The 26,711-nt window shown below is 45.3% G+C and overlaps 1 protein-coding gene across 6 annotated transcripts in view; it reads left to right on the forward strand.

Moving 5' to 3' along the window:
• CSNK1A1 (casein kinase 1 alpha 1) overlaps positions 1-26,711 on the forward strand; it is a 107,524-nt gene that overhangs the window by 34,813 nt on the left and 46,000 nt on the right. For 4 of the 6 annotated variants that reach the window (XM_063928036.1, XM_063928039.1, XM_063928037.1 and 1 more), the window contains exons 3-5: positions 10,478-10,604; positions 11,289-11,387; positions 23,512-23,595. In XM_063928036.1, the coding sequence (XP_063784106.1) occupies positions 10,478-10,604; positions 11,289-11,387; positions 23,512-23,595 (310 nt within the window). The remainder of the gene's footprint in view (positions 1-10,477; positions 10,605-11,288; positions 11,388-23,511; positions 23,596-26,711) is intronic. The other 2 variants (XM_063928040.1, XM_063928041.1) reach the window with 1 other exon arrangement.

Below are 26,711 nucleotides of genomic sequence, written 5' to 3' on the forward strand. Positions count from 1 at the left end.
CTCATCAGCGTACCTCAAGATTGCGGTACGGGATTGTCATTACCAATTTCAGACGTTGCCGTTTAGTCTCTCCGCGTCCTTGAGATTATTCAAGCAAGGTGTCTCTATTATCACGTACTTGGACGATCCCCTCATAAAAGCGAGAGCAGTTGCTGAACAGCGTATCGCTTTCTCTGGAAGTGTAACGGCAACACGGCTGGATTCTATATATTCCAAAGTCGCAGTTGGTTCCTACAGCTCATCTGCCTCTCCTAGGCATGATCCTAGACACAGACCAGAAAAGGGTTTATCTCCCGATAGAGAGAGCTCAGTAGCTCGTGACACTGGTCAGGAATCTATTTAAACCAAAACAGGTGTCAGTGCATCACTGCACTCGAGTCCTGGGAAGGAGGGTGGCATCATACGAGGCCATTCCCTTCGGCAGGTTCCGGGCGAGGACCGTCCAATGGGACTTACTGGACAAGTGGTCCGAATCACATCTTCAGATTAATCACCCTATCCCCCAGGGCCAGGGTGTCTCTCCTGTGGTGGCTGCAGAGTGCTCACCTTCTCGAAGGTCGCAGATTCGGCATTCAGGACTGGGTCCTGGTGACCACGGATGCAAGCCTCCGAGGGTGGGGGGCAGTCACACAGGGAAGAAATTTCCAAGGGCTGTGGTCAAGGCAGGAGACTTGCCTTCACATCAATATCCTGGAACTAAGGGCCATATACAACGCCCTAAGTCAAGCGGAGACCCTGCTTCGCGACCAGCCGGTTCTGATTCAGTCAGACAATATCACCGCAGTGGCTCATGTAAACCGCCAAGGCGGCGCAAGGAGCAGGGTGGCGATGTAAAAGCCACCAGAATTCTTCGCTGGGCGGAGAATCACGTAAGCGCACTGTCAGCAGTGTTCATTCCGGGAGTGGACAACTGGGAAGCAGACTTCCTCAGTAGGCACGACCTCCACCTGGGAGAGTGGGGACTTCATCAAGAAGTCTTCATGCAGATTGCAAGGCGGTGGGAACTGCCACAGGTGGACATGATGGCATCCTGCCTCAACAAAAAGCTGTAGAGATATTGCGCCAGGTCAAGAGACCCTCAGGCGATAGCTGTGGACGCACTGGTGACACCGTAGGTGTTCCCGTCGGTCTATGTATTTCCTCCTCCTTCCTCTCATACCCAAGGTGCTGAGAATCATAAGGAAAAGCGGAGTGAGAACAATACTCTTTGTTCCGGATTGGCCAAGAAGGACTTGGTATCCAGATCTGCAAGAAATGCTCACAGAGGACCCGTGGCCTCTGCCTCTAAGACAGGACTTGTGCAACAGGGGCCCTGTCTGTTCCTAGACTTACCGCGGCTGCGTTTGACGGCATGGCGGTTGAACGCCGGATCCTAGCAGAAAAAGGCATTCCGGATGAGGTCATTCCTACGCTGATAGAGGCTAGGAAGGATGTGACTGCTCAACATTATCACCGTATATGGCGAAAATATGTTGTTTGGTTTGAGGCCAGGAATGCCCCTACGGAGGAATTCCAGCTGGGCCGTTTTCCTTCACTTCCTACAGTCGGGAGTGACTTTGGGCCTGAAATTGGGTTCCATTAAGGTCCAGATTTCGGCCCTATCCATTTTCTTTCAAAAAGAACTGGCTTCTCTTCTTGAAGTTCAGACGTTGTAAAGGGAGTGCTGCATGTTCAGCCCCCTTTTGTGCCTCCAGTGGCACCTTGGGATCTTAACGTGGTGTTGAGTTTCCTGAAGTCTCACTGGTTTGAGCCACTCAAAATCGTGGAGTTAAAATTTCTCACGTGGAAGGTGGTCATGCTATTAGCCTTGGCTTCAGCTAGGCGTGTGTCAGAATTAGGGGCTTTGTCACATAAAAGCCCCTATCTGGTTTTTCCATATGGACAGGGCAGAATTTCGGACCCGTCCACAATTTCTGCCAAAAGTGGTGTCCTCTTTTCATATGAACCAACCTATTGTGGTGCCTGTAGCTACTCGTGACTTGGAGGATTCATAGTTACTAGATGTGGTCAGGGCTTTGAAGGTTTATGTAGCCAGAACGGCTAGAGTCAGGAAAACTGAGTCGCTGTTTATCCTGTATGCACCCAACAAGCTGGGTGCTCCCGTTTCAAAGCAAACTATTGCTCGCTGGATCTGTAACACGATTCAGCAGGCTCATTCTGCGGCTGGATTGCCGCTTCCAAAATCGGTAAGAACCCACTCCACAAGGAAGGTGGGCTCTTCTTGGGCGGCTGCCCGAGGGGTCTCGGCATTACAGCTTTGCCGAGCGGCTACTTGGTCAGGTTCAAACACCTTTGCAAAGTTCTACAAGTTTGATTCCCTGGCTGAGGAGGACCTTGTGTTTGCTCATTCGGTGCTACAGAGTCATCCGCACTCTCCCGCCCGTTTGGGAGCTTTGGTATAATCCCCATGGTCTTTAGTGAGTCCCCAGCATCCACTAGGACGTTAGAGAAAATAAGATTTCTCTGTCCTCCATCTGGGGGACGCTGCGCCGTTACTTGTGGGTTAGAGGTGTGTGGTAGTGGAGATTGGCACAGAACTATCAAAAGCTGACTCCTCCCCCCTCTAACCCCTCCCATCTCCTTCCTGCTCAGCCCTGTTCAGTTTTAGTTTTGTGCCTGTGGAGTACAGACACAGTTTTTATTTCTCTTTAGATTTTTTATTTCTTCTTTCACAAATACCTAGTCCCTGTTTACAGGTGACAGGTATAACAGTGGAAGGGGTTAGTATCCCATTCCAGACTGCTGCATGGAGGCCACTATACCTTGGTCACTGGGGCCTTCAGAGAGAGAGAAGAAAGCAGCATCAGGTACAGGACAGCCACAATCTGTCATTGACAGTATTGGGCTGTCCCTATTTTCCTATTGCTAATGGAATTTATTGGGGACATACACAATCCGCCCCCCCCCCCCGCGCGACCATCCACAGACAGCACGGAGGCTGATCTGGGGTGAAATGTGAGGTGGAGGACTGTGTTTAGGTCCGGGAGGGTGTTATTCACTCCCTGGACCGTTACTGCTGCTGCCGTGACAACCGCTCTGTGTAGCGGCGCACGGGAGCCGAACTTCCGGTTTTGACGGAGAGTGAGAGGAGTGACGTCAGGCGGGCAGAGCCGTCTTCCCGCTCAGCTCTGCCCGCGCGCGCGCTGCTGGTCACGGCGCCATCTTCTCTGCCTGCAGACAGGGGGACGCTGTGCTACGGAGGGGGATTACATAAAACCGCAAGTATAAAAGGGGGGGGGGATCACAGTGTCTCCTCTAGTCCGGTGGGCTAAAGCAGCATATTAACATAAGCACATTCTAGTGGATTTGAACCTCAGAGATATTTGTTAACAAACTTGGGGGACATAGTACACCAGAGTAAAGGATGACCAGCAAGCCAGAGAAACCTACAAAGGGAAAAACAACCTCAGTGGTTTATTTCTCATGTTCACAATGTGGCACAAAGCTGGCTAAGGGGAGTGCTGATGCAGGGACCCTCTGTACATCATGCTCGGGTGCACCAGCGGCAGATCAGCAGGCCAGATCCACAGATCAGTCAATGCCCCCTTGGGTCAAGGCCATGGTGGATGCAATTTCAGATTTGCGTCAGTCAAGGTCGGAAGCAGCTTTGACCCAGACTCAGGTGGAACCGCTGTGGGCCCAGAATATGGGAAAATGTCTCACTGATTTGACTCAGTCTGTAAATAAATTTGTAAATTCGGCCAGTAGTTCGGCGGCTTCTAAGCGAACGCAGCCGTTGCCCGCTATTGCATTTCCGGGAGAGGAGTTAGATACTCTGACATCTCCATTGGAAGAAGGGGAGGTAGATCCTGAAGGGGACGAAAATTCGGCTTGGGAAGATGAGGATTTATCTACTAGTTCAGGTGTGAGGCTGCTAATAGAAGCCATTCGTCAGACCCTTAATATTCAGGATGAGGCAGTAGCCGAGACTTCTTCCTCTTTCTTCAAACGACAGAAGAGACAGGTTACTGCCTTCCCTTCTTACTCGCACTTTGCGGATATTTTAAAAGAACCCTGGCTAAAACCGGATTCCCGTTTCCAGGCGCCTAAAAAGTTAAAATTTCTATATCCTTTTACAGAGGAGGATACAAAATTTTGGGAAACTGCCCCAAAGGTAGACGCCCCTATTTCGCATTTAGCAAAAGCTACGGTTATTCCGTCAGTACAGTCTGTGACTTTAAAAGACTCTACCGATAGGAAGATAGAAGCATTACTAAAATCTATGTTTTCCTTATCAGGTGTCTCTCTCCGTCCAGTTCTGGCGAGTGCCTGGGTGCTTAAAGCCGTTGATGAGTGGCTTGCACAGGTTGTATCTGGGATGCAGTCAGACGATCCGTCGGAGGCCATTCAATTAGCAGAACAGATTTCTGAGGCCCTTACTTACGTGGGTGAAGCCTTATTGGATTCGGTGGCGCTACAGTCCCGTGTTTCTGCCTTAACAGTATCCGCAAGACGATCTCTTTGGCTTAGGGTTTGGAATGCTGATTCGGACTCAAAGCAGACCTTGACGGCAGTTCCTTTTGAAGGCGAATTTCTCTTTGGATCAGAGTTAAAGAAGATAATTTCAGATACTACGGGAGGAAAGAGCCCTTTCCTTCCGTCTGCTCCTAACAAACCAAAGCCTACAAGATTTCGGTCCTTTCGTACGCAGGGCAGAGGTAACTTCCAGTCCTTTCGACCCTTCTCCAGATTTCCACGGAGGGGATCATTCAGAGGTAGAGGAGCTCAGGCTACTCGCAGACCGGCCAGTAAGCCTGCCGACAAGCCTGAGGCATGACGCTTCGGGCCCTCTGGAGGGATCAATACAGGTTGGGGCTCGTTTACTTCGCTTCAGGGAAGTGTGGCTCCTATCGAAACCAGATCGGTGGATAATAGGGGTCATTTCCAGAGGATATATGTTGGATTTCGAAGAGGCAGTCCCAGCCCGACTATTTGTCACACCTCTCCCAGACGAACCCTCCAGACGTCAAGCTCTCCTTCAGGCAACAGCAACATTATTACAAAATGGAGTAATCCTTCCGGTCCCAGCTCCTCAGAGAGGTCGGGGCTTTTACTCGGGTCTTTTTCTCGTAGACAAACCGGACGGTTCGTTTCGACCCATTCTAAATCTAAAAGCTCTCAATCCGTACCTTTCATCCCAAAAATTCAGGATGGAATCCATTCGCTCCATTATCGCAGCCATGGAGCCAGGGGAATATTTGGCTTCAATAGACATAAAGGACGCATACCTACATGTTCCAATTTGGACAGGACATCAATCCCTTCTGAGATTTGCAGTAGGTCCGTGGCATTTTCAGTTTCGGGCCCTTCCCTTTGGTCTCTCCACGGCTCCCCGGGTGTTTACGAAGGTCCTGGGTCATGTCGTCGCAGTTCTCCGTTGCAAAGGGGTCAACATCACCCCATACTTGGACGACCTGTTGATCAAGGCCCCGTCACCGGAGATTCTCAATCAGAACCTGCGTCTAACGATAGAGACTCTACAGTCGTTCGGGTGGATAATCAATTTTCCAAAGTCGTCTTTACTCCCGTCACAGAAAATGGTTTTTCTGGGTCTTCTATTCGACACCAACAGCCAGAAGGTGTTTCTTCCTACAGACAAGATTCAGGACTTACAAGCCAGAATCAGAACCCTGTTAAAATTGCCGGCAGTATCAGTCCTCAGATGCATGCAGGTACTGGGCAAGATGGTATCCTCATTCGAGGCAGTTCCATACGCCAGATTCCACGCCCGACCTCTTCAAGCTCAGATTCTCCACTGTTGGACTCGGACGGATTCACGTCTCGAACGGCAGTTGATACGCTTGTCGATAAGAACTCGTCAGTCGCTCTACTGGTGGCTTCACAGTCACAATCTGAGGAAGGGTGCGCCGTTCACGGTCTGGTCTTGGATGATGGTAACCACGGACGCAAGCCTCAGCGGTTGGGGAGCAGTGTTCCAGACTCATCATTTACAGGGGCGCTGGAGCAATCAAGAGTCAAAACTACAAATCAACATTCTGGAATTGAGAGCGATCCGGTATGCTCTCATTCGGATTCAGACCATGGTGCAGGGCCATCCAGTTCGGGTGCAATCCGACAATGCCACGGCAGTGGCTTACATCAACAAACAGGGAGGAACTCGCAGCTGGTCCGCAATGAGAGAGGTTGCTCAGATTCTCACGTGGGCGGAGCATTGGATTCCCGTGATTTCAGCAATTCACATTCCGGGAGTCGAAAACTGGGAAGCAGATTTTTTGAGTCGTCACACGATTCACCCGGGAGAATGGGAACTTCACCAGGAAGTGTTTCTTTCTCTAGTGGATCGCTGGGGAATGCCAGACATAGACCTGATGGCGTCACGCCTCAACAAAAAACTTCCGGTTTACGGATCAAGAACTCAGGATCCTCAAGCATTTCTGATCGATGCACTAACAGCTCCGTGGCAATTTCAGCTGGGTTACGTGTTCCCACCAATTCCACTGCTCCCACGTCTACTCCAACGCATTCGGCGAGAAGGCCTTGCAGTAATTCTGGTGGCTCCGGATTGGCCGCGCCGACAGTGGTACACTCTTCTAAGCAGCATGGTCGTCGGAGATCCCTTGCGCCTCCCTCTGCGACCAGATCTTCTTCTTCAAGGACCTTGTCGCCACCCAGATTTAAATCGGCTGGCTTTGACGGCTTGGTTCTTGAATCCAACATTCTGAAGGCAAAGGGCCTTTCTTGTGCGGTTGTTCAGACAATGATTCGGGCTAGAAAGCCGGTGACTTCTGGCATTTACCATAGAGTATGGCGTATTTACATTGCTTGGTGCGAGAAAAGGAACTTGACTCCGCATTTGTTTAGACTTCCTCGCCTGCTCTCCTTTCTCCAGGAGGGTCTTGACAAAGGTTTAAAACTTTCTTCCCTGAAGGGTCAGGTTTCGGCCTTGTCGGTCCTTTTTCAAAAGAAATTAGCAATCATCCCAGAGGTTCAAACATTCCTGCAGGGGGTACTTCGAATTCAACCACCTTTTGTTCCTCCGATTCCTCCCTGGGATTTAAACTTGGTACTTAAGGCTCTTCAAAAGTCTCCATTTGAACCTCTAGAATCTGTGGAACTACGTTATCTAACACAAAAAGTTGTTTTTCTTTTGGCAATTGCCTCAGCTAGACGAGTGTCTGAGTTGGCGGCTCTTTCTTGCAGGCCACCCTTGTTAGTGTTTCATGAAAATCGGGTGGTGCTGCGGACAAAACCTTCATTTCTTCCAAAGGTTGTTTCAGCATTCCATTTAAATCAGGACATCGTTCTTCCAGCTTTTAATCCGTCATCTTCTCAGGGGGAGGATTCCCATTTGGCTCTCTTGGATGTTGTTCGGGCCTTACGTATTTATTTGTCTCGCACGGAGTCTTTCCGTCGTACGGATTCCTTGCTGGTATTGATTGATGCTCCCAAACGAGGTTGGCCTGCCTCTAAGAACACTGTGGCCCGTTGGGTAACTTCGGCCATCAGACAGGCTTACGTGTCCTCAAACGTTTCGGTTCCTGACTCAATTAGGGCTCATTCGACTAGAGCAGTTGGAGCGTCTTGGGCTGTTCGCGGTGGTGCATCTGTTGAGCAACTATGCAGGGCGGCGACCTGGTCGTCAGTCCATACGTTCACAAAGTTTTACCGGTTTCATACTTTTAGTTTGGAGACTGCCTCTGTTGGGCGTCGTATTTTACAGACGGCTATGCCGTCAACGTCTCCCTCCTCTCATTAGCTTGCTTTGGGAAATCCCACAAGTAACGGCGCAGCGTCCCCCAGATGGAGGACAGAGAAATGGGGATTTTTGTTTACTTACCGTAAAATCTCTTTCTCTGAGTCCATCTGGGGGACGCTGCGATCCCTCCCATAGTTTGTCTGGTTTAATTGGTTAATTTTTTATTCTGGTCTATCTCCTTTGGCTTGGCTAAACGTTAACTGAACAGGGCTGAGCAGGAAGGAGATGGGAGGGGTTAGAGGGGGGAGGAGTCAGCTTTTGATAGTTCTGTGCCAATCTCCACTACCACACACCTCTAACCCACAAGTAACGGCGCAGCGTCCCCCAGATGGACTCAGAGAAAGAGATTTTACGGTAAGTAAACAAAAATCCCCATTTTACTTACCGTTAAATCTATTTCTCGTAATCCGTAGTGGATGCTGGGCGCCCGTCCCAAGTGCGGACTTCTTCTGCAATGCTTGTATATAGTTATTGCTTAAATAAGGGTTATGTTTGGTTGCATCAGGGTTGATCTGATGCTCCGTTGTTGTTCATACTGTTAACTGGGTATATTTATCACAAGTGATACGGTATGATTGGTGTGACTGGTGTAAGTCTTGCCCTGGATTCCAAAATCCTTTCCTTGTACTGTCAGCTCTTCCGGGCACAGTTTCTCTAACTGAGGTCTGGAGGAGGGACATAGATGGAGGAGCCAGAACACACCAGAATCCAAGTTCTTTCTTAAAGTGCCCTGTCTCCTGCGGAGCCCGTCTATTCCCCATGGTCCTTACGGAGTCCCCAGCATCCACTACGGACTACGAGAAATAGATTTACCGGTAAGTAAAATCTTTTTTTCCAATGCTGAAGTAGTTATAATCCGTATGTGTTAAAAACAGAAAAGTTAAACATTGGGGTAAAATACATAGGAAAAAATAAGTCTGTTCTACTAGGGAAATACTGTAAGCAGTACATGCTCACTGCTTACCCTGTTCTTCCCCTCTTTATCAGAGTGCTGTGTTATTTATACCCCTTTCACATCGCACAAATAACCCGGTATCGACACAGCATATTGCCGTGTCGAAACGGGTCAGTGTGCGATGTGAAAGCTAATTTGCTGAATTAGCGGTGTCACCTGACTCGGTAATTCAACCCGGTAAAAAAGAAGGGTTATTACCGGGTTGAATACCGGGTCAGGTGCAGTGTGAATGGGAGCCGTTCCAATGCGACACGGCTCCCATTCACAGCATAGGGAGAGGCGGCGCAGGAGATGAGCTCATCTCCCAGCGCCGCCTCCACCCTGCTGCTGCTGCGCCCCCCGCTGCTATGGCAACCGACGCGGTATATTGCCGGGTCGGAAAGCCAGCAAAGGAGTGCAAATGCCGGATCCCACCCGGTAAGGACACGTTTCTCTTACCGGGTGGGATCCGGCATTTGAGATCTGAAAGCAGCATTACAGTGCCTCCTTTGCCATCCAGTTGGCTAGGGATAGAAATTGTGTTCCAAATTCAGAGGTGGGCAAGGAGTAGACGACAACATAGTAACATGCACTCTGACTGTTGCATTCTGTATACAAGGGGGCGATTTATGGTCCTGCAGGGTGCTTTTTCACATTTCAAAAATGGGCAGGGTGCAGCACCCTGCTGAAACAGCCTAGAAGGAACACTACATACAATTAATTGAACATTTTCTTCTGTCTGATTCAAAAAAAAGATTGGTAAGTGCAGGACCAGGGAATAGCAGTGGGGATCATTGTTACTAAGAGCGGAGCTGTAACAAATTAATATTACCATGTGTTTTTTTCTTAGCAATGTCAGTTTGAGTATGAGGTGCTAGTAAGAGTCATAATTGGGGCCTGTTATAAACTGTGCCTGTTGTATAATTTAGTTTACATACATACCTATACAAATAACATACATTGGGGTCGATTCAATTCAGCAACAGTTGAATAGCGTCGGGAGCTAATTCCCGGCGCTATTCAGTTCAGGTAAAGTTAAGTCTGCTAATGCCCGTTCTCACCAACTTAACAGGTTGTTTTGTTGGAAGAACGGGCATTCTCCGACTTGACTACCTACGGCGTTGCTGATTCCCGACAGAAGGAGCCTCGCGCCGGCCGCGCGGCAGCCCTTTTGTCGGATTTCTTCTCTCACCCCCCGGTAATCGCTGAGCAAATTAGTTATAGTACATACGGAATCTCAGACTAACTGGCCTTTTTTGAAATTGATGTACATTTATAATGTGCAGAGAAACACTGGTTTGTAATTTGTGCTGTATCATGAACCTGGTTAGCAATTAAAAATTTGTTTTGGGTGACCATTATCACAGTTGTCGTACCCAAGAACACTGGGTTTAGCCACGTACAATGGCGAAATCCATCCAAAGTCCTGGTCAAGGTGCCCAAACCAAGGACTTCTTGCCCATTTCTTCTCACCATCGAGCAGAAATGTGCGCATCCATGGTATTTGCACACGAACAAAGCACTTAATTGCTCCCCTTTTAGTTTTTACAGTTATTTGAATGTGTGAGTGATTGGACCAGGCAGGAATGACATTATTGAAGATTGCTGCTTCTGATTGGTCCACTCTAACGTCACTGTAAAGTGGTTCATTTGTTTCTATTGTTTTTCAATTCCACTGCAACTCTTACTTATTATTAATCCATCCAATGTGTTATGGCCTTGTTCTCTGTGCTTAGTTTATGGGTTTTTTTTTTTGTTTTTTTCACTTCATATTAAAAAGAAAATTTTGATTTATTTTATATATTAAAATTTCTGTTTCTTTTTAGGTGGTATGGACAAGAAAAAGATTACAATGTTCTAGTCATGGACCTTCTGGGACCAAGTCTCGAGGATTTGTTCAATTTTTGTTCACGCAGGTTCACAATGAAAACTGTACTCATGTTAGCAGACCAGGTAATGTGTAAAATCAATTCATCAGGCCATTTGAACAAATTTTTTCCTATAGTCTGAAGATTTTACTGTCATGGTTTAATGTTTTAAATTAGTGTATTTCTTGGTGGCTGCTGAATAATTGGTTTTAGTGCTTGGGGCACATGCAGTTATCTTATTGATATGCAGCACATAAACTAAATCAAACATAACTCAGGATGTTTGAGTTCTCTTCCAATATTTTTTTTTTTTTTCTAATACAGATTTTTGAACAAACATTACCATAAAGTGTAGTTGAATAGCTCATATGTTTAATTTTTATTTTGTGCTTTGTAGTAATATTAAGGGGGGAATTCAATTGTTTAGAGCGTCTAATTTTCCTGTATATACAGGACTGTTTAGTCGCCCAAACAATTGTCTCAATTCAATTGTTTAGGCGCACATGTCACACCCAGACAGACAGGATGTAGCCATGTAAAACAGCTAAACCTGTCTAAAGGCCCAAAGTGCAGAATATGCACATTTTTTATTTTTTTTCCTCGCACCTCTGTGGTTTCTGGGCGCCTAAACAGCAGAACAATTGAATTGCTACCGTTGGGTACCATCTAGTGGCGGCTGCAATAAGAATAACTGAATTCCCCTCACAAAGAATGTTCTCTCGGATGTTTTTATGAATATTGAAAATGTATGGGTTTATTGTATCCTTAGATGATCAGTAGAATTGAATATGTCCACACAAAGAATTTTATACACAGAGACATCAAACCAGACAACTTCCTAATGGGCATTGGACGTCACTGTAATAAGGTTGGTATAATTTACCTGTGCTCCTCACTGTGTTTGCGGTATTCTTAAATTACATTTTTAAATGGATTAATCAGCTAAACTGTAATAATATCTCTTATTGTGACTTATTTTTAACAAATATATAAACATTATGCTAAATATACAAATTGTTTTAATCTATTTTTATACAAAATTGAAGATTTTCCTAATGTTAATTAGGTTTATACTACACTAAGTGGATCAATGGAGTTGTGATTAAAATGGGTTATGCATAAACAACTGTTCTCTTGAAAGCAAGTGTAACATTTGACAAATGCGTCTTATGGATCTTGTGCTCTTACTATGGAAGTGTGCAAGAGATTTAATTTACCAGTAATGTTTTTTTAGTGGCTGTAAAGGCACAGAATAATATGGTCATAGTGTTGTGTTGGTGAAAACAAGGATGGTTATGTAGGTTTGCGAGCTGCATTATTGTACCATTCGATAGTTTCCTAAACATCCTGAATTTCATTCAATGGGTCGATTCAGTTGAACGCGAATTGAATTGTGCTTCCCGGTGCTATTCAATTCAGCGAGCTCCATTGTCGGAGACTGCCCATACTCCCGCCTTAAAAAGGGTGTTTAGGCACGAGAACGGGCATTCTCTGATACAAGTGCCTCGCCGCTATGCTGTTGATAAAAAAGTAGGGCACAAAACAGCATCGCGGCACTAGTTCTGTCTGATTACTGCTCGCACCCCAGGAGGCGTGCAAGCAGAAATCCACTGGTCGGACTAAACAGTGCATTGAATTGCATAGCGCTGGGACCTCCTTCCTGGTGCTATTAAATTTGCATTCACTTGAATCGACCCCCCCCCCCCCCTCCCTCCTATATGTGTGTTATTTGACACACAAAGAACACCAGGCAGTAACACCACTTAGCTTTAATAACAACCACACATAGTTGGTAGAATTTCATTTGAGTTTCGTGGGGGTTTGTTTTGTTTTTTTGTTTTGTGGTCCATAATTTAACATTTTGATATTTGTGCAAAACATTTTGCTGTGATACCTTGCATACCTCATTTTAATTGCAGCTCTTCCATTGATAAACTGCTGCAGATCATTACTTTTTTTTTTTTTTTTTTTTACTTGCATGCTTTTATTTATTTTCTTTAACATTAAATATACTGACCTATCATAACATAACGTGCTTCCTTGACAGTGCCAATATGTAAAAAGCGGGCAGACAGGCAGCAATTGGCAAATGAATAAGCATGCTGTGCATAAATATTTCAGATTTTTCAACTGGGGATTATCTATTAGAATAAACAGATGTGTAAGCAAGATTGCCAATTGTGATTTTTGTTCTTAAATTTATTATCTGGTTATGGCTAATGTTTACCTTTGTTTGCCTGTATGAATGCCAACTTGAGGCCAGAACATTTTTAAGTGAAATGGTTTCCTACTGAGCTGTTTCAACCTCCTTAAATGTGTAACAACAATTATTTTCCTGCTGGGGTCTGTTCTTGTCTTTTTTTTTTTTTTTTTAATGTGGGTTTTTATTTAATTGTTTTTAGATTTTTATTTTATTTAAAGGGCATCTATCTAGAAAAATGAACATCTGTTACTCAAATCATATTGTGTGTAAATATTGCAACTGATAGTCTGTGCTCTTTAGTTAATTATAATACAAGTTTAGGGCGTTTTTTTTTTTTTTTTTGCTTTCATTTTATATTTGGGCTGCACAAATGTCATCACGCTGTTATAATGGACACATGTTTTTATCATGCTTGGTTACCAGGGGGTAACATAAAATTGTTTTATGTTATGGTTTACATCGTGCCCAGACAGGCAGGGTTTAGCCAAATAAAACGGCCAACCTCGACCAAAGTGCTGGGGTTGGTGTGAAAAGTGCCGTTTGGGCGCCCAAATGAGTCACTTTGCCCATTTCAACTCGCCAGCGTGGGTGGCTGCAAGCTGAACTGTCTACCCTTCAGCTCAGCATGGCCGAACAGACCAACAATTGAATTCCTCTGTTGGGCGCCATCTAGTGATGTCCGTGGTCGAAAACAATTTAAATCCCCCCCCCCGCCCTTTCAATATCGCCATTCTTCTAACTTCACATTTCCATTGTGCCCATTAAAAGCAGAGACTGTATAAATAAGAACCTGCTTGATGGTGAGGATATGTAGCCTAACGGTTTTACACATTGCAGTAATTTACTAAAGTGCTGTTGATGGTAAATCAGTGTAGTATGGATGTTCTAAAACTGCCCTGGTGAGTCACATTAACTGCTTAAAAACACCAGTGTCTTTCCATCTCTTTCCATTCTCTTTGGGAATGTTGGATTCTGGCATACAGAGGTACTGTTATTTGCTGCGGCTTCTCTGCAGTCTAGGTGACCGCTCTGATTGCCTTGGTTAATATTTGCCAGACTTTTAGACATGCAGATGTGTATTGGCCATGCTTGCTGAGCCATGCCATAGTGAATTAAAAGTCCAGGTGAGGAGTGGCAAAAGTAGCCATACAATCGATTGCAATTTTTAACACAACTTTCATGTAGTAGCTAAATATATTTACAGTTATATATTTTTCATTTTATTTTTCCTTGATGGTTGCCCTTTAATGGTATAACTTTTTTTTTTTTTTTTTTTTTGCCGTTTGGGTGGAGAACTTTTCTATTGCATCAAATAAGGTCCCCTCTCTTTCACACACTTTATTTCTCTAACGTCCTAGTGGATGCTGGGAACTCCGTAAGGACCATGGGGAATAGACGGGCTCCGCAGGAGACATGGGCACTTCAAGAGAGAATTTAGATTCTGGTGTGCTCTGGCTCCTCCCTCTATGTCCCTCCTCCAGACCTCAGTTTGAATCTGTGCCCGGACGAGCTGGGTGCTGTTTAGTGAGCTCTCCTGAGCTTGCTGTAAAAGTATTTTGGTAGGTTTTTTTATTTTCAGGGAGCTCTGCTGGCAACAGACTCCCTGCATCGTGGGACTGAGGGGAGAGAAGCAGCCCTACTCTCTGCAGATAGGTCCTGCTTCTTAGGCTACTGGACACCATTAGCTCCAGAGGGATCGTACACAGGATCTCACCCTCGTCGTCCGATCCCGGAGCCGCGCCACCGTCCCGCTCGCAGAGCCGGAAGACAGAAGCCGGGTGAAAGAAGCAAGAAGACTTCGAAATCGGCGGCAGAAGACTCCAGTCTTCACTGAGGTAGCGCACAGCACTGCAGCTGTGCGCCATTGCTCCCACACTACACCCACATACTCCGGTCACTGTAAGGGTGCAGGGGGGGGGGGGGCGCCCTGGGCAGCAATTAGAAACCTCTTTGGCAAAAGTTTGCATATATACAGTTGGGCATTGTATATATGTATGAGCCCCCGCCAAAAATTGTACATGAAAGCGGGACAGAAGCCCGCCGTCGAGGGGGCGGGGCTTCTTCCTCAGCACTCACCAGTGCCATGTTTTTTCTCCACCGCACCGCTGAGAGGAAGCTCCCCAGCCTCTCCCCTGCAGTTACACGGTAGAAGAGGGTAAAAAGAGAGGGGGGGGGGCACATAATTAGGCACAAAAATCAATATACACAGCAGCTACTGGGTTAACATTAAGTTACCGTGTTTATTCCTGGGTTAATAGCGCTGGGGTGTGTGCTGGCATACTCTCTCTCTGTCTCTCCAAAGGGCCTTATGGGGGAATTGTCTTCAGATAAGCATTCCCTGAGTGTGTGGTGTGTCGGTACGTGTGTGTCGACATGTCTGAGGTAAAAGGCTCCCCTAAGGAGGAGATGGAGCAAATGTGTGTGAGGGTGTCTCTGTCGACAACGCCGACACCTGTTTGGGTATGTGTAATTAAGTGCTAAGGAGAATTTATTGCACAAAAGATTAGAGAACAGACAGGGAATCTACCCATGTCTGTCCCTATGTCGCAGAGACCTTCAGAGTCTCTCAATGATCACTATCCAAAATAATAGACACTGATATCGACACGGAGTCTGACTCCAGTGTCGACTACGATAATGCAAAGTTACAGCCAAAATGGCAGAAAAGTATTCAATATGATTATTGTAATAAAAGATGATTTGCATATCACTGATGACTCATCTGTCCCTGACACAAGGGTACACATGTTTAAGGGGAAGAAGCTGAGGTAAATTTCCCTCTCATGATGAAAAAGAGCGGGAATCTCCAGACAAGAGACTGCAGTTTCCCACAAAGAATTCTCAGGGAGTATCCTTTCCTTACTAGGGCCAGGATACGATGGGAATCTTCCCCTAGGGTGTCACGTTTGCCCAAAAGGTAGCCCTGACGTAACAGCTATTCTCAGGGATCCTGCAGATAGCGTGCACATTCTGGTACACTACTCAGACCGGCGATTGTGTCGGCATGGGTTTATAGCGCTGTGGCAGCGTGGACAGGTACCTTTATCAGCAGAGATTGAGACCCTAGAGAGTGTGTGTGTGTATGTATGTGTATATATATATATATATATATATATATCTATCTATAAATAAATATATTTATTACTGGAATTCCACCAAAGTGGAAGGGGCACTGACAAAAATAAAAGACATACATAAAGTCATATCTCATAAAATAGTTCCATAGTTTAATTGTTGGATCATCTGTTGCACCAACTCGCCCTTGATCGACGTTTTCGACCCTATATCTGGGTCTTTTTCAAGTTAGGCAGATTCGGTGAAGGTTCAGAAAATTCACAGATGTAAGTATTACAACATCAATAGAGATCTAGAAAAGATATGAAACATAAAAACACACTCAGTGCCTCCCAGGCCCCATAGTTGCAAAATAAATACTTCTTTACTACCCAAAGCACACTCATAGTGCACTCATCCAATACACCTTAAGCCCAGTGGGTAAATACAAACATACTTCAGTGGCCACCCATGTGGGGTCAACAGACTAAATGGCTTACATAAACCAATCTCTTTGGGAGATGTCCAAATAACACCTGTCCAATTAACAGGTGGGCGACCCAAATGCATCTAAAATCAATACACAAAATATCAGTGGTATAGGGAAAGAAACAGCGCTAGGTTCAACTAACAAAAAAATAAAATGCACAAGTAATCGCATACTCTGGTAGCTGTGCCTCCACAGTTATCAACTTGTTACTTCTTAATATGATCGGCTCTCCCTATAAACAAAAGGGGAGCAAAGCCATGGACTATACAAATATGCAATAGAGCAGTACACAGATATCACAACCTCTGACTACTCACTATGTCCAGGTGATCTTTCCAGTATACATCTGTATCCAAGCATTCAATTTAATTGTTTCCAATAATTCAGACAGATCACTAGGGTGTAAAACAATACATATTTCCTGTCAACAACCTGGAGTGTAACCTTTAAACAATAGTGATAAACACAGAAGTGCAAATACTCACATGGCCGATATCATGCTGACACAATGCACATGGCTCCACAAACACTTTCTCAGCACCAGGGGTGATTTCCCCGGGCACCCGGAGGTGGAAACAACATCACTTCCTGTTCACTGTGCATACCAGACAATCAATTTGCATAACACACACCTCCCCTACCTCCAAACCATGTCACTGATCATTCAAGCCTGCAGCTTTCCAGCATATCAGGCTCAGTCACCAAACGCCACGGTCCGGGACGCACTTTACTTTCCACGGACTGGAAGCGCCTCCGCTGACCCGGTCCAGGGCGCGTCATGTGTTCCACAGACCGGAAGCGTGTCATGCGTTCCACCACATACAGGTGAGCCGCATCAGCACACACTAGTGGAATACTCAATGTCCCAATTTACTACATTCACGGGACCACACCCACTACAACCAAAACGGAACTTTGACAAAGTCCGTACTACTGCAAGGCTCACTGACAAAATACCCACTGGGCTTAACAGGTGTGCGTTCCAGTAGCTCTCGATAATAATGAATATTTATTAAAAGTAAAAAATGATTATACAAAGAAATTATAGAAAAAACCTCATTAAGTGTTCTAACATTATGCAACAATAGGACCTGAGGACTCAGCGTGGAAAACACCCTACGTCAATCCTGCCCACTGTGTCTCATACTTCAAAGAGTTAACATTTCAAATTGTTATTAGATACAGTCATCAATACAGTATCCCAAATTATACATGGAACAATTCATGCATATAGTCAGATAACCATACATCACTTAAAGACAATGTCTAACAGTAAAGAGAAATTTCCACCCCTACATATATATGAAAAACAAGCTGTCAGAACATTTACCCCATGAATAGACAAAACATCCCCAAATCATAAATATATTTCAATCCATACATATTTCTCTGTGAGGTGTGACACAAAGATCATATATTCAATATAATAGTAAACAATGTAAAAATGGAAGTACAAATTAAGACATAAGTGATAAAACATATCCACATGCAGATTTTAGATCACTTAGGTAACATATGAAATATATATATGATGCTGTCTTAAGAGAGAGCGATATAGAGCTATATACATACATACATACCCAAAGAGACATGAGTCTACTGGGTCCTAGAGTCAAAGCTATGTCGATTTCTGCTTGACGTGTCCTGTAGAATATGCAATGGACAGATGATGCCGACTTAAGAGGCATATGGAAGGCTGAGGATTGTGTGGAGAAGGGTTCTCGGACCTGGTCTCCACAGCTATAGCTGGTAATTCTGATAGTTTGCCTTATATTCCTGCACAGCCTAGTAAAGCACGACATTATCAAATGCAGCCTTTCGAACAAAGAAACAAGAAAGTCCTAGGTGCGTCCTTTCTTGCCAGAGGCAGAGGAAAGAAGCTGCACAACTCAGCTAGTTCCCAGGAACAGAAGTCCTCCCCGGCCTCTACAAAATCCACTGCATGTCGCTGGGGCTCCACAGGCGGAGCTAGGCCCGGTGGGGGACGCCTTCGTAAGTTCAGCCACAAGTGGGTTCACTCCCAGTGGTGGTCAAGGTTCCCCTCCTTCAACAAGGAGGGGGTTATTCGACCATGTTGTAGTCCCGAAACCGGACGGTTCGGTCAGACCCATATTGACTTTAAAATCCCTGAACATATACCTGAAAAGGTTCAAGATGGAATCGCTAAGAGCGGTCATTGCAAGCCTGAAAGGGGGAGATTTTATGGTGACTCTGGACATAAAGGATGCATACCTTCATGTCCCCATTTATCCACCTCATCAGGCGTACCTCAGAATTGCGGTACGGGATTGTCATTACCAATTTCAGACGTTGCCGTTTGGTCTCTCCACGGCCCTGAGAATCTTCACCAAAGTAATGGCGGAAATGATGATGCTCCTGCGGAAGCAAGGTATCACTATTATCCCGTACTTGTACGATCTCCTCATAAAAGCGAGATCAAGAGAGCAGTTGCTGAACAGCGTATCACTTTCTCTGGAGGTGTGACGGCAACATGGCTGGATTCTATATATTCCAAAGTCGCAGTTGGTTCCTACAGCTCATCTGCCTCTCCTAGGCATGATCCTAGACACAGACCAGAAAAGGGTTTATCTCCCGATAGAGAGCTCAGGAGCTCATGACACTGGTCAGGAATCTATTAAAACCAAAACAGGTGTCAGTGCATCACTGCACTAGAGTCCTGGGAAGGATGGTGGCATCATACGAGGCCATTCCCTTTGGCAGGTTCCATGCGAGGACCTTCCAATGGGACTTGCTGGACAAGTGGTCCGGATCACATCTTCAGATGCATTGGTTAATCACTCTATCCCCCAGGGCCAGGGTCTCCTGTGGTGGCTGCAGAGTGCTCACCCTCTCGAAGGTCGCATATTCGGCATTCAGGACTGGGTCCTGGTGACCACGGCTGCAAGCCTCCGAGGGTGGGGGTGCAGTCACACAGGGAAGAAATTTCCAAGGGCTGTGGTCAAGTCAGGAGACTTGCCTTCACATCAACATCCTGGAACTAAGGGCCATATACAACGCCCTACGTCAAGCGGAGTCCCTGCTTCGCGACCAACCGGTTCTGATTCAGTCAGACAACATCACCGCAGTGGCTCATGTAAACCGCCAAGGCGGCACAAGGAGCAGGGTGGCGATGGTAGAAGCCACCAGAATTCTTCGCTGGGCGGAGAATCACGTAAGCGCACTGTCAGCAGTGTTCATTCCGGGAGTGGACAACTGGGAAGCAGACTTCCTCAGCAGGCACGACCTCCACCCGGGAGAGTGGGGACTTCATCAAGAAGTCTTCACGCAGATTGCAAGTCGTGGGAACTGCCACAGGTGGACATGATGGCATCCCGCCTCAACAAAAAGCTGCAGAGATATTGCGCCAGGTCAAGAGACCCTCGGGCGATAGCTGTGGACGCACTGGTGGCACCGTGGGTGTTCCAGTCGGTCTATGTATTTCCTCCTCTTCCTCTCATACCAAAGGTGCTGAGAATCATAAGAAAAAGAGGAGTGAGAACAATACTCATTGTTCCGGATTGGCCAAGAAGGACTTGGTATCCAGATCTGCAAGAAATGCTCACAGAGGACCTGTGGCCTCTGCCTCTAAGACAGGACTTGTGCAACAGGGGCCCTGTCTGTTCCAAGACTTACCGCGGCTGCGTTTGACGGCATGGCGGTTGAACGCCGGATCCTAGCAGAAAAAGGCATTCCGGATGAGGTCATTCCTACGCTGATAGAGGCTAGGAAGGATGTGACGGCTCAACATTATCACCGTATATGGCGAAAATATGTTGCTTGGTGTGAGGCCAGGAATGCCCCTACGGAGGAATTCCAGCTGGGCTGTTTCCTTCACTTCCTACAGTCGGGAGTGACTTTGGGCCTTAAATTGGGTTCCATTACGGTTCAGATTTCGGCCTTATCCATTTTCTTTCAAAAAGAACTGGCTTCTCTGTCTGAAGTTCAGATGTTTGTAAAGGGAGGGCTGCATATTCAGCCCCCTTTTGTGCCTCCTTGGGATCTTAACGTGGTGTTGAGTTTCCTGAAATCACACTGGTTTGAACCATTCAAAACAGGTGGAAGTAAAATATCTCACGTGGAAGGTGGTCATGCTATTAGCCTTGGCTTCGGCTAGGCGTGTGTCAGAATTGGCGGCTTGTCACATAAAAGCCCTTATCTGGTTTTCCATGCGGATAGAGCAGAATTGCGGACCCGCCCACAATTTCTGCCGAAAGTGGTTTCATCCTTTCATATAAACCAACCTATTGTGGTGCCTGTGGCTACTACTGACTTGGAGGATTCCGAGTCACTGGATGTGCTCGGGGCTTTGAAGGTTTATGTAGCCAGAACGGCTAAGGTCAGGAAAACAGAATCTTTGTTTATCCTGTATGCTTCCAACAAGCTTGGGGCGCCTGCTTCAAAGCAAACTATTGCTCGCTGGATCTGTAGCACGATTCAGCAGGCTCATTCTGCGGCTGGGTTGCCGCTGCCTAAATCAGTTAAGGCCCATTCCACAAAGAAGGTGGGCTCTTCTTGGGCGGCTGCCCGAGGGGTCTCGGCATTACAGCTTTGCCGAGCGGCTACTTGGTCAGGTTCAAACACCTTTGCAAAGTTCTACAAGTTTGATACCCTGGCTGAGGAGGACCTTGTGTTTGCTCATTCGGTGCTGCAGAGTCAACTGCGCACTCCCGCCCGTTTGGGAGCTTTGGTATAATCCCCATGGTCCTTACGGAGTCCCCAGCATCCACTAGGATGTTCGAAAAAATAAGATTTTACTTACCGTTAAATCTATTTCTCGTAGTCCGTAGCGGATGCTGGGCGCCCGTCCCAAGTGCGGACTTCTGCAATACTTGTATATAGTTATTGCTTAAATAAGGGTTGTGCTATAGTTGCATCGGAGTTTATCTGATGCTCTGTGATTGTTCATACTGTTAACTGGGTAAAGTTATCACAAGTTATACGGTGTGGCTGGTATGAGTCTTACCCTGGATTCCCAAAATCCTTTCCTTGTATGGTCAGCTCTTCCGGGCACAGTTTCTCTAACTGAGGTCTGGAGGAGGGACATAGAGGGAGGAGCCAGAGCACACCAGAATCTAAATTCTTTCTTGAAGTGCCCATGTCTCCTGCGGAGCCCGTCTATTCCCCATGGTCCTTACGGAGTCCCCAGCATCCACTACGGACTACGTGAAATAGATTTACCGGTAAGTAAAATCTTATTTTTCGAATCAATGAACTGGGACATGTAATTTGACAAATGCAAACATTCTCATGGCAAGCATTGGATGCCCCCACTCCCCTTAGTATAACTTTTCCCCTGGACCACTAGTGTATTGCACCAAGCTTGCATAACCAGTGGATTCTATCTGTCCAGACACTTCAAAAATTTCATTTTTAATGGACTGCACGATTTGTTATTCACACCATGAGCTATAGTGACAGTACTTGGGGAATTACATTTTTTTGGGCATCTTATTTTCCCATCTAAACAGGACTGTTTAGACGCCCAAAGAATTGTCCATATTAAATTGTGTGGGCGCCCAAACACACAGGGTTTAGTCACGTAAAACTGCTAAACCCGTCTTAAAGTCTTTCTTTGGGCATCCACAATACTGTGTGGACACCCTAAGTGGGGTATATAATTAGATACAGTGAGACGTCAAGTGCGAAAAACATAATCTTTTTGAACTTTTTCCTGATGTTTCACCAATACTTTTATGCAGGCTATCCAATTAGATCACCTGTTAAAAGCTTTCCGCCTGAAAGCACACAGGTTCAGTGTAACGTGTGTGTGCTTTCATTAGAAACAGCGTGACTGGTTCCGGGGGTTTGGTTTCGCCTGCCTGAAATAAAATACCTGATGAGCCAGCTTATCGGGGCTATTTGGATAGCCCCTGGCGCACTTATTACCCGCAGTCAATGACCATGGGCAATTAGATACCCCCCAAAGTGCAGAGATTGCGCACATGTTTTGCTCGCTCCCCAGGAAGCCACATAAAAAAAATGTCTTCCGTGGCTAATGGGTGCCCGAACAGCAGAACAATTGAATTGCTGCAGCCAGGTGCCATCTAGAGGAGGCCATGAAAAAAAAAAGATTGAATTTCCCCCCTCCTTAATTGTCTTTGAATTAATTAGTCATTAAACATTACGACCATTACTCTGGAACGAACTACAGCAGTTGTTTTAATACATTTTAAGCCTAGAACCTTTTGAAAGCTTTGTGGGCAAAATCTTGAGGAAGAATTCACAATAGGCTCTCTTCATGCAGCAAGCTTTTAGTGAGCACTTGCAATGAGGACTCCTAATCAGAATTTTATTTTGTACTGGTTCCCAAGAATGCTTTTGTGCCCCTATCCAGCCCCCACTCCTCCACCCCTTCCCAATGCAGCATTTCCTCTCCTTTCCTCTAAATTTAGATCCCAAAAATTAATATTGTATGCAAAATTCTACCATCCAGTCCTGTATCACAAATTTTAATGCTAATCAAAGTAACATATTGTATATTTTTCAGTTGATATAGATGTGGGTTTTTTTTTTTTTCTTTGCCAGAGTAGATCCCATATTCCAGCTATGGACTAGGTGGGGGTTTTTTTTTTTTTTTTTTAGGTATAACATTGTTTAGAGCAGAACGTAACTTTTATGCTAGTAATGAGCAGTCCCTCCCAAAGTATTTATAGGAAAATAATTATAAAAGAAACTGGTAATCTTGTTCCAGCATCATTTGGCCTACAGGGCAGGTTTTTGTGTATTAGAATTTTTTTATTTTTATATAATGCCAGATTTCTTCTCCTATAGTAACAAGCCCTGCATGCTTATATTGCTGTAATCTTTCAGGTGACAAAATGCCGTGCACCTCTTCCTTACTGAAGATTTTTTTTATTTTTCAATTCAAATCATTTGGGTGGGTGAGGAAGGGCATTTTGGGAATGAAAAAGCAGCTTCCTAATTTCCTTCCATAACAGATGAGCTCTCTGCTTTTTTGCCATGGAAGTGATAGATGTGTTCCATTCCTAATCTAAAACAAATTGGGGGTTGTCATTTGGCAATGAGTGGACAGTGTCATGACCTTAAATGGCCTTTTTGTAAATGTGAACTTCGATTTGTAAGAACAATTTGGAAGGGGTAAACTCAAATTATTAGCTGCTTGGTGGAAGGAGGATGGCATTTGACTCCCCTGTTTACCGCCTCGGTGTTGCCTGTCTGCGCCGGCAATTGTTGCAATGTACGCAATACTGTTTGATGCACTGCCACCCTCTATTGTCTGTTCAGTGTTTCGAATCTCCAGTGGGGAAGAGGAAAAGAAGCATGACTGTTAGTACTTCTCAGGACCCATCTTTCTCAGGATTAAACCAGGTCTGAAAACTGTCTCCTATTCCACCTTCCACCCCAGATTCATGTGCTTTTTTTTTTATCCTTGGTTTTCCCTTATACATATATTAACTAAACAATCAAGGCCTTGCACAAGCACCTCTTATGTTGGCATTATTCAGACATACTTGGCAAACATGTAACATTACTAAGATTATTATTATTATTTTTTTTACTGGCCTTATTAATTGCTGAATGTATTTTTTTTATATTAACTTTTTGGTGCAACATGGATAAGAGCATGCTTCAGAGTTGAGAAAAGGAAACCATGTTACATCCTTGTTGGGAAGAGCCACCGCACTACTTAGAGCAGTGTGCTCAAAAAGGCCCATTGGTGCAGTTGCATATACTGTAATGTAAAGCATTTTACTAAAAACTTTCCTGCAAATTATGGATAAATTGCAAATAGGGCTTGTAACAACTTTCTAATTTTAATTTGCTGTTGTATGCTGGTCATAATTATTTGTAACTTGCTCTGTTGAACATCATGTGTCTGGTTTTTGTACATACCTGTCGACTTCCTTCATGCAGCCATGTTTAACGTTCAGATCCTATTTGCAATCTCTAAAAGAACTCTGTCCTATTGGCTTGTGTGTATTCCTTAAAGTATAAGCAGTTGTGCATGCATTACTGGTATATTGTTAGTTTATACTGCTGGTCTGGTTTCTGTTTTTGGAATGCAAGTTCCCATGTATGTACTATGGTTAGATCCACTCCTCTGACATAGCTATATAGTAGCTGAATACTGTGACGAATTCCGTAGAAGCATATCCTACTCTGCAACCAGTGTGTGTATGTACATACATACTGTATGATTAATGTTTCCGACCCATGCCTGTTAAATTTAAATACCACCTGTCTTGCTGATAGGACGTGTAAATTGCAGTTGTTACAGGGCTTGGTTGTGTATTCTAGTGTTTCTCTTAATACAACTATACAGACAGTAATTATGCCTCCACCCCCACACTCCCCGCAAGGTAAAATTACTGTCTGCACAAAATTATATCTAACTGCTCAAAGGATTGTCCATCCCTGCATATTGCATTGCAGTAATGCATTACAGTCTATTCAATTGTTTTGGGTGTCTAATCTTAGTTTAGACTCCCAAACAATTGTCACAATTCAGTTGTTTGGGCAATATGCATAACTCGCCCAAACAGACGGGGTTTGGCCGTGTAAAACTGCTAAACCCGTCTAAAGTCTTGCTTTGGGCGTTTGGACCCCTAACGTGCCAAGTTTGCACACTTTTTTTTTTTTTTTTTTTGTCGCTCCTCAGGAGGCTTCAAGAAAGTGTTCTCCGTGGCTAAGGGGCACCAGAATGGCAGAACAATTGAATTAATGCCGTTGGGCCCTATGTAGTGGCACCGCAAAATTAACATTCGAAGTCCCCCCTATGTGTCTCTATGAATATTTGTACAAGCTCACTGGCCAGTGTTTGTAGGATATTCTGTTTGTGTCTTGAAGATCATTATGACTTCATCCCCTCTGAATGTCCCTAAAGTTACCAGTTTTTAACACTGGGGGGTGGGTGGGAGATTTCAATTGTTATTTTCGCGGCCGCCACTAGATGCCGCCTGACAGCAGCAATTGTTGTTCGGGTGCCCATTAGTTACGGAGGACCCATATTTATTTTTATTTTTTTTTCATCCGCAGTTTCCTGAGGAGCAAGGAATAATGTGTGCAAACTTCGCACTTTGGGTGTCCAAAGCAAGACTTTAGATGGGTTTAGTCGTTTTTATGAGGCTATGCAATATGCATGTGCGCCCAAACAATTGAATTGTGCCAATTGTTTGGGCATCTGAACAATCCCGTTTTAGATAGGAAAATTTGCACCCAAAACAATTTAATTCCCCCAATGGCATAAATCTGAAACTAATCTGAAACTAAAATATTGTTTTCTGTCATTTGACCGATCAAGCCTATCATTCTCTTGCTTACGTTACATTTAGCTTTTTATTGGGGTTGCCAAAGTGCCTCCCTTGCGAACTTGCTCACTTTTGGAATCAATGAGATTTATCTTGCATCCTAGAGGATACTGCGGTTCATTTAGTAGCATGGGGTATAGATGGGTCCACTAGGAGCCATGGACACTTTAAGAATTTGATAGTGTGTGCTGGCTCCTCCCTCTATGCCACTCCTACCAGACTCTGTTTAGAAAATGTGTGTGGTGGAGCTGGGCACACTGAAGGACACTCCTGAAGAGGTTTTCTGCATTTATTATATATGTTTGATATATTCAGGCAGGGCTGGTTAGCACCAGCCACCCTGCTTCATCGGACTTTGGGGAAGGGGGTTATTGGTCCTTTTCCCCGCTGACAGGACACTGAGCTCCTGAGGGAACTATTCGCAAGCCCCACCACGACGAGTGTATATTCCCGCAGCACGCCGCCGCCCCTAACAGAGCCAGAAGAATGAGGAGTGGCGAGTACTGAGCCGACATCCCGGTTAGTGGGGCGGCGGCCATTATGGCGGCACGAGAGTACGGAGACACACGGCTTCTAAACGGGCGGAATGCGTCTCCAGACACAATACACAACTGAGTTTCAGTACACTGTACACGGTACCCATACTGGCAACACAGCCTTAAAACGGTTTGTCCATTTTAAGTGCCAAATTCCTCAGCCACTATAAAAAATGAATTAAAAAAAAAGCGTGAAGGGCCGGGGCTTCACTATGAGAGGATGCAGCAGCTCACCAGCGCCATTTTCCCTCTGCAGTGGACACAAACGCTGACCGACAGGGACGCGCAGCTCCTCCGGTGTGACTCCAAATTACCTCAGTACTACAGGGGGTCATAGCAGGGGGATAGCGATTACTAGTGTACTAAGTCCCCTATCGGGGCACTTAGTCTGCGACCCGGCTAAGCTTGGCATTAGCGGTAAGGGCTGGCTCCAAACTGTGTCTCCCTGAAGGGCTCTTTGTGGGTTAATTGTGCTTAACCTTTTCCTGTGTATTTGTGCTGTCACACTTACTTACATTATGTCAGGCGAAGAGTGTTTCCCATACAGTGGAGTTTTCCTCTTCACCAGGGGGCTCACTGCTGGGTACACAGGGATCACAGAATAGTGGGACTGAACCAGAGTAGGTTAATTCTCTGAAAG

The sequence above is a fragment of the Pseudophryne corroboree genome, chromosome 6, assembly GCF_028390025.1.
Source record: "Pseudophryne corroboree isolate aPseCor3 chromosome 6, aPseCor3.hap2, whole genome shotgun sequence".
In the NCBI taxonomy this organism is placed as follows: Eukaryota; Metazoa; Chordata; class Amphibia; order Anura; family Myobatrachidae; genus Pseudophryne; species Pseudophryne corroboree.